Here is a 10972-nt window from a genome sequence, read left to right as displayed (position 1 = left end):
ACGTAGTGACGTATTTTAGGCTTGGTGCTCAGCGGGAAGCTGATCACGGAGCGTGCACATTTTTCAGTGGCGGGACGTTCAAATGTTATATATAACGGGAGAACCGTGTACACTTTCCTAAAACGTTTAGGTTGACCGAATTATATAACCTTTGTTACATGTAATAAGACTGTTGTCTTTAAGTGTCATATCCACTTTAAGCCAAGGGTTCAATAAATAGGGTTCTCATGTGAGATCTACATCCCCCATCCCAGTAACCAAAGCTGCTTCTTCAACTTCAAGCATTCCACAGTAGTCTGTAGTGATGTACGACCAGGTGAAAGGTTAACAGTTATACCAGAGCTGAGAGGGATGTAAGACTTGCAACAACAGGAAGTATACCCCTTGATTGACCTCTGATGGAAGCTATTAGAGCATATTTAATGTTAAGTAGTGTGTTTGTGTATTACAAAAAACACACACACACGGTGCTGTGTTTTGGTTCACTGGATGTCCTCCACCTCACAGAGAAAGCAGAAGGACACGCACTTTAACTGAATCAAGCTGATCAAAAGAAAAAAAAAAAAAACACCTTTATTCAGATTTGATCAGAGTTTTCATCAACAGGTGGAAAGCAGAATTATTAATGTGGCTTTTGCAGAAAAGCTACACTCCATAGCTGTTTTTCTACAGGCTGTGTCAACCCAGTATCACAGCGGATCGTGGTGGAATTACGAAAAGTACATTAATCCATGGGTTCGTGACAGGGACACGAAAAGCACGTTCACACACAGCCTGTCTTCTGACTGAGGATTTCATTGACCGTGTGTGCTTATGGTCTGGGAAAAATTCGAAACTCATAATGTTAAAAATAAATAATGACCTTGGAAAACAGAGAGGGAACACCCTAAATTTGAAAATCTGCATGATGGCGCAGCAACATTGTGCCACTTGTTATGGAGAGACCTGGTAGTGATATTGTTGCTTAAAAATGCAAAATTACTTTTACCTCATGACTCGATCAATCAATAAAATAATCAACAGAATACTCTATTCCAAAAACATTCAATGACTGCAGCTCTACCATAGTACTGCACATTTTCCATTTGTCCATGAACTAAACAGAGCAGATCAGCTCAGTCAGGTGTGTTGCATTGTTCACTCAGCAGTAGACCGTTGTTACATTGGTACATGTGCACTGAGTACTCCGCAAGTCGCTCATGCAGAATGCTGGTGGGAGCAGCGTCTTTCAATGCAAGCATCCATCCTCCATGTAAAAACACGGACATGACAGAGTATGGATGACAAATGCCTTTAACATCCCCAAAGAAAGGTGGACAAAGTCTGTTAAGGGTCATTCCATCTGAAATCACTGTTTTGAAAAACATTCCCAGGTCACCCCTCAGCTTTATTCCTGTCAATTTTATATGTTAATCACATTCCAAAGTTAGGGTGAAATGCCAAATATTAGGGCTGTGTCTTGAAAACGTTTGAAGTTACAGCCTTTGGAAAATTTTGTGAATTTTTCACATATCATGAAAACAGTTTTTCTGACAACTTTGCACATTAATAATGAGCTTCCTATATGCCTCACAGCTTTGAAACTGCTCATGCCAGGCTCACATTTTTGTGTAGAGTTGGGAAATTGTGGCAGTTTTGCTGTATCTAGTGTGATCTGCCCTCCACAAAGGCCTCAAAATGGTACAAAACCCAAAATTGTATTGTGTAAAAACATCGTATTTACAGCATATCATCTTGAGATATGTAAGAAGATATGGTAAAAATATGAATGACAGTCAACTGTCCACAGTGGCATCTGGGGTGATGAAAATGGGCCTATTTTCACACTTTTTCAAATCATAATTTTTTTCAACAATTATAAATTTTGTTAAAACAACCCGACGTATCATTTAAATGTGTAAATATGTTCCATTATATTACAAACCATCATACAAAAAGTTTTATAGCCATAGCTAGGATATTTCTTTGATTCTGAACTAATCAAGATGCAAATGACATGTAAAAGTTTGGGTTTTCTACCATTTTGAGGCCTTTGTGGAAGGCAGATCACACTAGATACACCAAAACATGAGTAGTTTCAAAGCTGTGGGGCATATAGGGAGCCCATTATTAAGGTGCAAAGTTGGTACAAAACACCATTTTCACGATATGTGAAAAATTCATAAAAATTTCCAAAGGCTGTAACTTCAAATGTTTGCAAGATACAGACCCAATATTTGGCATTTCACTATAACTTTGTAATAGGAATAACATATCAAACTGACAGAACAGAACTGAGGGGTGACCTGAGAGCCTCTGGGTGACATGAGAGGGAATAACCCTTAAACATGTCCCAAAACGATAACAATATTTAATAGATAACATTGGTGCCGTTGTTAGCTGTAATCCTGTACGCACATTTTTGTCACAGCTTTATTTGCCAAAGTCATTCACCATTACCACACTAAAAACTGCATGTGTGAAACTATACGTATTTAATGTCTCAATTCAATTGTGCTGCACAAAAATGATAGCCGTGTTTGGGAGGAAAGCCGAAAAAACAGCAGACTTTTAAATCTGGCAGGGAGTTTGCAGAATGTTATAAAAACACAATGTTCTATTCATTCATCAAAAACATTAACATGTACTGCTCCAGTTGCCATGAAAAGAAAACACCAGCTCAATATTTTTCAAGCTTTTAAAATAGTAAAATGTGCACTGAAAGCTGCTGAAGGACACAGTTTACTTCCGTTTTGAAGTTTACTTCACATTTTTAAAAGCCTCAAAACTATGACTCGGTTGTCAAAATAGTTATGAATTTAAATGTCAACTAACAATCAATTCATTAATTGTTGCACCTTTACACTGGAAATCATAAAATTCCATCATCATATAAAGACTACTTCCTTTCTGATAAAAGCAAACAAATGCTGAGTCCAGGCTATGGCTACATTGTTTAAAAAAAAAAAAAAAAAAAAAAAAAAATCAGATGAACTTCAATTGTAAGTTCCATCATACAAAGTCTATGCAGTGAAACTGAGGCCATGTGTGAATAGTGCAGGTCAATGTCCACAGGAGTCACAACAAACAAATCAAATCAATTTTATTTATATAGCGCCAAATCACAGCAAACAGTTGCCCCAAGGCGCTTTATATTGTAAGGCAAAAGCCATACAATAATTACAGAAAAACCCCAACGTCAAAACGACTCCCTGTGAGCAAGCACTTGGCGACAGTGGGAAGGAAAAACTCCCTTTTAACAGGAAGAAACAAGTGTGTTACTGACATTTCTATCATGTGAATGGCACAAATCCAGAAGAATTTATACATCCAATGGTGAAGAAGAGAGACAAGACTCAGGAAATTCTGTCAATGAGTCATGGCAAAATTGTCAGACCAATTCAAGGAACAGCAAGTGGAATTTTCAGTGTACGAGGTCTGTCAATAAAGTAACGGTCCTTTTTATTTTTTTCAAAAACTATATGGATTTCATTCATACACTCAACAAAAATATAAATGCAACACTTTTGGTTTGCTCCCATTTTGTATGAGATGAACTCAAAGATCTAAAACTTTTTCCCACATACACAATATCACCATTTCCCTCAAATATTGTTCACAAACCAGTCTAAATCGGTGATAATGAGCACTTCTCCTTTGCTGAGATAATCCATCCCACCTCACAGGTGTGCCATATCAAGATGCTGATTAGACACCATGATTAGTGCACAGGTGTGCCTTAGACTGCCCACAATAAAAGGCCACTCTGAAAGGTGCAGTTTTATCACACAGCACAATGCCACAGATGTCGCAAGATTTGAGGGAGCGTGCAATTGGCATGCTGACAGCAGGAATGTCAACCAGAGCTGTTGCTCGTGTATTGAATGTTCATTTCTCTACCATAAGCCGTCTCCAAAGGCGTTTCAGAGAATTTGGCAGTACATCCAACCAGCCTCACGTGTAACCACACCAGCCCAGGACCTCCACATCCAGCATGTTCACCTCCAAGATCGTCTGAGACCAGCCACTCGGACAGCTGCTGAAACAATCGGTTTGCATAACCAAAGAATTTCTGCACAAACTGTCAGAAACCGTCTGAGGGAAGCTAATCTGCATGCATCGTCGTCCTCATCGGGGTCTCGACCTGACTCCAGTTCGTCATCGTAACCGACCTGAGTGGGCAAATGCTCACATTCGCTGGCATTTGGCACATTGGAGAGGTGTTCTCTTCACGGATGAATCCCGGTTCACACTGTCCAGGGCAGATGGCAGACAGCGTGTGTGGCGTCATGTGGGTGAGCGGTTTTCTGATGTCAATGTTGTGGATCGAGTGGCGCGTGGTGGCGGTGGGGTTATGGTATGGGCAGGCGTCTGTTATGGTGATATTGTGTATGTGGAAAAAGTTTTAGATCTTTGAGTTCATCTCATACAAAATGGGAGCAAAACCAAAAGTGTTGCGTTTATATTTTTGTTGAGTGTATGTTTTTACGTCAGACATGCTTGAACCCTCGTGCGCATGCATGAGTTTTTCCACGCCTGTCGGTTACGTCATTCGCCTGTGAGCACGCCTTGGGAAGGAGTGGTCCCGCCCCTTGTCGGATTTTCATTGTCTGGAAATGGCGGAATGAAAAGGACTTTTTTTCCATCAGAATTTTTTCAGAAGCTGTTAGAGACTGGCACCTGGAAACCATTCGAAAAATTTATCTGGCTTTCGGTGAAAATTTTACGGGCTTCACAGAGGTGTTCCGTTGTCTCGCTTCCAAAGCGAATCGGTCTTTACGCGGGAAGCCTCCGCGTGGCTTTCCATGACAAAATCTCTTGTTAAAAGTGAAATCTGCCGGAAAATTGCTGATGTCCAGCTCTTGTGATAACCAGAGAAAGAGCACACGACGGTCTCGTATCCACAGAGCCACCCATTTAGAAATGGTCCGGTGGCTTGTGCCGCGTTGTCGTAGCTCGGAGCGCGGCGCGCCGAGCGTCCTTAAGGGGGTCCTTAAAGCTGTAGTAACAGTCCTTATTCTCTGTGAAGCCCGTAAAATTTTCACCGAAAGCCAGATAAATTTTTCAAATGGTTTCCAGGTGCCAGTTTCTAACAGCTTCTGAAAAAATTCTGATGGAAAAAAAGTCCTTTTCATTCCGCCATTTCCAGACAATGAAAATCCGACGAGGGGGCGGGACCACTCCTTCCCAAGGCGTGCTCACAGGTGAATGACGTAACTGACAGGCATGGAAAAACTCACGCATGCACACGAGGGATCAAGCATGTCTGACGTAAAAACATATGAATGAAATCCATATAGTTTTTGAAAAAATAAAAAGGACCGTTACTTTATTGACAGACCTCGTACTCTAGATTACCTCTAAAATTCAATCAATTATTTTCAAACTAAACAACCTTCTCCTCACAAACTCTTGAGCACTGTCAATGCAATTATCTATATTTAACAGCTTTAAAGTGTCCGGAAAAATACAACTTTCACCCTGCAAAACGTCGGTCACTCCCTCTAAACATTCACTACAAAACACCTAAAACATTGTTTGAAAAACAGCTCTTGGCAAGTGCATTTTTTTTCTACTGTTTGTGATATTAAATTCTGCTCAGGGATGATACCATTTTCTACTGAATTTTCATGTTTTCTACATGCCTAGTTAATCAACTGGATGTGCACTAGTGCAGCAACTAATTATTATTTCTGTAATCGACGAAGAGATCAAATTTTATCAGTCTATTGATTATTTCTGGATTTGACGATTATCGTTTGGTTACCGTACCAGTAAGATAATCAGAGTATGGTTAATTTACTGGTCCTCTACTGATTATTTTTTAGATCAATCCATTAGCTGTTTGGTCCATAAAATGTGAAAAAACAAAAATGTAAAAATAAAAAGAAAAACATCAATTAGTGTTTCTCAAAAGTCCCAGATGATGTCCTCAAATATAGCGTTTTGTCCACAACCCAAACATATTCTGTTTACCTTCAGAAAGGACCAAATAAACCATAAAATATTCCCATTTATGGAAGGTGTAATCAAATAATTTGGAGATTTAAACATTCAAGGACCTCCAGCACGTCCAGATCAACTTATATTTCTTTTAATAAACTGGCGATGGAATGCACCTTCTTGGCTGACATTTCGGGAAGTGGTCGGCACATTTTCATTATTGGAGAAACTGATCTAAAATATTTTTTCATATATTACTCTACTTTTGTAACCCAAAGACTTTGGTAAACCATTTTTAAACACCAAAACAGTTCACAATTTCTTATAACCAAAATATGTTTACTCAGTCTTCTATACAAGTATGTCTTCCATTCAGATAGCTGAGACTGTTCTGAACATTTTGATATGCAACACACACACACACACACACACACACACAAAATGATTCAAAACAATTAGTCAATTACCAAAATAGTTGGTGATTAATTTAGTAAATTAGTTAATAATTGATGAATTGCTGCAGCTCTAATGTGCACATGACCTCGAAGAAAAAAGAACATTCAGCAGATAAACTCTTTCAAAACCACAGCATCCAGACAGGATTGGTGATAACCAGTTTCCTACAGTTTTCTAGGAAAATTAAGCAAGGGGGCGACACCAGATGAAAGGCAGCAGAGCAACCAATCAGTGAGGATGGTACAGAAGGGGGTCAAACAGGGCATTCTGAAGCTTCTTGAAGGACCAGAACAAACAACAATAACAACAGTCCCATAGCCAGGATCTGAAAAGGGGCGGTTCTCTTTTGGTGAAAGCAGACCTTTGTCAACAGGGGGGAAACTTTGGAATTTTCTCTCCCACCGCCACTCCCCAATTTAGTTGTACTGCTTAATATGTTTGGTATTTGTATTTTTTGTTTCACATTTTCACCTTTTCTCTGTCTTTACTCCAAACTGATATCACAAACTACATGTTTGTTTGATAAGATTACTGTCAATCAATCGACATTTATAAAAATAAAACAAATGTACAATAGAATTAAAAAAGAACATACAAACAAATCATGTCACAGTGCCACCAGGTGTTTAAAGCCATTTAAAATAGTTTTTGAGCTTTTATTTAAGTGCTGGGTCAGAAATAGTGCATAAATCAGGTCGTTAGCTGGTAAGCTTTCAATCTGTGTGTTTTTTCTGATGCTGTTTATAAATTTATGGAGTACGTTCACGTCCGACTTGGTTTTTCTAATCATGTTTTTTAGCTTCCTGGTTTGTAACGAAAATACACGTTGCGGGCCGAATGTCATGGTAACTGGTCTGGATATGGGAAAATATCCTACCTGTAATCACCCAATCAGAGCACGCGTAGCGTCACAGCCACATAATAATTTTATTTATATTGATACAATTATCGATTCTGCTTATCAATCCGATTAATTCACAAAATTCACAAGAGGTATCTTGTGAATTTTCTGTGTATTAAAAGTAGGCTTTACGAGTTTTCTATGTAAACAACATTTTATTGAGTCTTAAAAGAAAAGAAAAAACACTGATAATTAACGATTGGGTTGGTAGATTATGATACTGAGAGCCCATATGAAAAGAACTTGGCATGTGTGATCATTTATGTTAAAGTTAAGTCGGTTTTGTATGGCTGGTCTAAAAGCCACCAGCAGACAGCCATGTTGGTTGCTATGTGTGATGTCACATATAGCAGACAGCCATGTTGGCTGCTATGTGTGATGTCACATGAGCACAGAAGTTCACAACGCGCCAGTGTCACTCTTCAGTATAGAAGGGGCAAAACATGTAAGCGGCAATCAACATCCCGGATCGGTATTGGTTTCCAATACCGGTGTAATTCGTGGATCGGAATTTCCCGATCCAACCTATGGGATTTTCCGATACTGGAAAGAATCCTGTGAAACCTCTGTCATGCTACCTGCTGCCAGCTCTATGCTCTGCTGAGTGGCAGGAGAGGAGGGGGAGGTTTCTGCGCTCAAGGCGAGCTGTTTCTTCCACCCACCGTGGTCTGAACACAGCACTCCGAGCACTGCGGCAGCTGTAGCTCGCTCGGAGCAAGCTGCGCCTTTGAAGCCACACTCAGTGGAGTTCTGCTCCCTCACACAAAACTTATGGCACTATGGGGTAGGGTACCAGACTCGGCTGTGATTAGTCTTTTCTGAACTGCGAGATTTGATTGACAGCCCTCCTCTCAGACACAGAAGTCTGCTGAAACAACGAACACAACCTGAAAGAACCTCTGCCCAGACACCGAAGATGATGAGGTTCTTATTTAATATGGGTAGCCAACACAAGCCCTAAGCTTATTCCCAGAATGGTCCACAGCACATCTATTCCTCCCTTTTCCTTCAACACCTGTTGAAAGTGCCAGGAAGTGAATCGCAGTCTAATCGGTCCCCCCGTCTTATCAGCCTCCGATGCCTTCACTGCGCATGTGTCATTTCGGTTGGCCTCATTTCTGCTTAAAACTGCACTCCAGTCATCATCTATCTCAGCGACAGATCTGTGAATCTTTGCACAACACTAATTTCCACATAAATTCAGCAGTATTTAATAATAAATTATAATAAATAAGAAAGTCCTAAAAATTACCTGAAATTAATTAAACCCCGACGCGTCCGAGTCTGACACACTTCACCCAAACTGATCAAAGGGAATAATGTGATTATTAACCATCAGATGACAACAAGTAAAACCTCTTAATCACATGCAAACCATTATGCCACCACCTCCCCGAAGAAGACAATGACATCTGGGCAGAGATTTCTCACCTGAAGGAACCTCTGCCCAGACGCCGTTGTCTTCACTTCAGCAGACGTCCGTGTCTGAGACGAGGGCTGTCAATTAAATCTCGCTCTTCAGAAACAACCAATCACAGCAGAGCTAGTACCAACTCCTGGTTCCCTCGCCCATAGTGCCATAAGTTTCAAGCAAGAGAGCAGAAATCCACTTTGCGTGACCAGAAATCAGCTTCGAGAGGGCAGGGGCCCGCTGGTCAGATATTCCACCTTGCTTGCAACATTTTTTCTTCGCTCAAGGAGCAGTTTCTTCTGAGTGCGCGCGTGCAGAGATCATTTGCATGCTCGCAGTAAATATCTATGCATGTGAAATAATATAATACGCCGAAATGCATATTTTATCACGCGAGTGCTTATGGCACTAATCTGACGCCATACTCTTGCTTTAACCACAGCGGAGGACATGCACAGAGCAGCAAAGAGTTTGAAAGAAAAGTTTTAAATTGTTTGTTAACTCTCCTCTTTGCTCTCTGTGTCCTCATGCTCTGAGACACAGAAGGTAAGGGGATTTTTCCCCAACTCTGACCTGCTGCCCAAAACAGCCGAATGACAACTCGCAGCATAAAATGGGAGTGATTACAATTGCACATACCGAATGTGTACCGATACTTCAATAATACCATGATCCGGTAGGGACCCCAAACAGACACCAGTACGAAAATCGTGTCAAAAGTAGGCAAAGTGGGCGGTTTGTCCGAACTTTCACCTCGCTACAGGCCAGACAACAGAGAGTGGGAGTTGTATGAAATAGGACATGTTTATGCATTCTGAGACATTTTGCCACATTTTAGTGTTTTGGGGAGAAAAAAAAAAAAAACAGAATTACAACAGGCTTGCTATTGCCTGGCATCATTGTTATGTATTTACAGAAGAATTGATTGCCGAGGGGAAGGCTGTATGCTGGGAATAACGTTAAGCACACGCACACACACACAAATAATAAAAAAAAAAAAATTCTGCATTTCAGCAAGGGGGTGTGCAACCAAAACAAGGGGGCGCGGCACCCCTATTTCCCAGTTTAGAAAAACTTCTGGTTTACTTCAAGTTGACAAATTAAAAGACACTCTTTTCCTGCCGATCACTTATGAGTCAGTGTATGCACATGCAAACTGAGTCACTAGACTAACCATGACTCAGGCATATAACAGGAATAACCAAGAGCTATGCCAGTCCTTTCAGTAAGTCTAGCCAGTTGAAATGACAACCTGAAACAAGGACCCAGGATACATCTGTAGACCCAAATATGTCCCTCTCTTTATCCCAAGGATGTGCATACATGGCTTCTGGCTGAAATCTAGAGTGTTTTATCTTTAATACAAATAGTATAAGGCTGAGCTTCTAACTACATGACATTCCCGGGACCAAGTGCAGACTGTCTTCATCCTCAACATGTTAAGATGTACTTCTAATAATCTATTACTATGTGTGACAGAAAAGAGTGACACATATTGGAAAAGTCTGGTCAGTCTACATCGTTGCATAACATTACCTCTTTAGAGAGACTGAATGTGCAATTTTTTCCAAGAGGGCGTCCAGCTTTTGAAAATCCAGCAAATCGTTTGACTTGGCATACATCTTGTAATCCATTCATGAAATCCACAAAAAAACTACATTCAAAAGAACTGCACTGAAGTTTTCCGTTTCTTTTTCTCCCGTTCATCCACAGAGATACGTGGTTCTCCAGATTCCAGTATGTATACTAAAATCCCACACCTATCGGTTAGTAATCCTTAGTGTTGTCCAAGTGGGCAGAGCATGGCTGTTCCAGGAAAGCAGGCTCTCGCCTGGAAACAGTGGGTTCAAGTGGGGTGGGAAGGCTGTGCAAGCCTACAGCCGGCAGGCTGTGTTAGCTGCGTGAACCAGTCCTCTCTCTACCCCATCCCCCTCTTAGCAATACAACAACCCAGTTGCCACAGGCTCTTCGCTCCATTGTATGTCCTCTCTAGGGCCTGCCCCCACCCGACTCAAGTGGACACCAGCAGCAAAAGAGAGGTGTCTGAGCAGGAAGGGGAATGGAAAGAGGGGCCTCTGACCAGATCCACGAGACGCACTTTATTCCCGTAACTTGCTCCTTCTCTCACCCTCTCCAGCACAGCATGCAGTTACTCAACAGCAAAAATGGACTGGCTTCTTCCTCATTCAGTTGAGCTTCGGCCCACACACCCCTCCCGCCAAGATTCCCTCCTACGCTTGCTCATTCCACCCCTCCCCTTTTCCCCATCAACTGCTTGAAGT

General features: G+C 41.1%; 1 protein-coding gene across 6 annotated transcripts in view; it reads right to left on the bottom strand.

The window, feature by feature from the left end:
• The window catches only part of brd4 (bromodomain containing 4), a 70505-nt gene that overhangs the window by 48717 nt on the left and 10816 nt on the right, over positions 1 to 10972 (bottom strand). For 4 of the 6 annotated variants that reach the window (XM_034189788.1, XM_034189791.1, XM_034189790.1 and 1 more), the window contains exon 1: positions 10227 to 10857. The exons of 1 other annotated variant lie outside the window; for it this stretch is intronic. In XM_034189788.1, coding sequence (XP_034045679.1) covers positions 10227 to 10324 — 98 coding nt within the window. In that variant the 5' untranslated portion in view covers positions 10325 to 10857. Of the gene's footprint in view, positions 1 to 10226; positions 10859 to 10972 lie in introns of those variants that run through there. One more of the 6 variants, XM_034189789.1, reaches the window with a different exon arrangement.

This window comes from Thalassophryne amazonica, chromosome 16 (genome assembly GCF_902500255.1).
Source record: "Thalassophryne amazonica chromosome 16, fThaAma1.1, whole genome shotgun sequence".
NCBI classification, from domain to species: Eukaryota; Metazoa; Chordata; class Actinopteri; order Batrachoidiformes; family Batrachoididae; genus Thalassophryne; species Thalassophryne amazonica.
The sequence above is the reverse complement of the archived record's forward strand: the minus strand, read 5'-3'. Positions and strand labels throughout refer to the sequence as shown.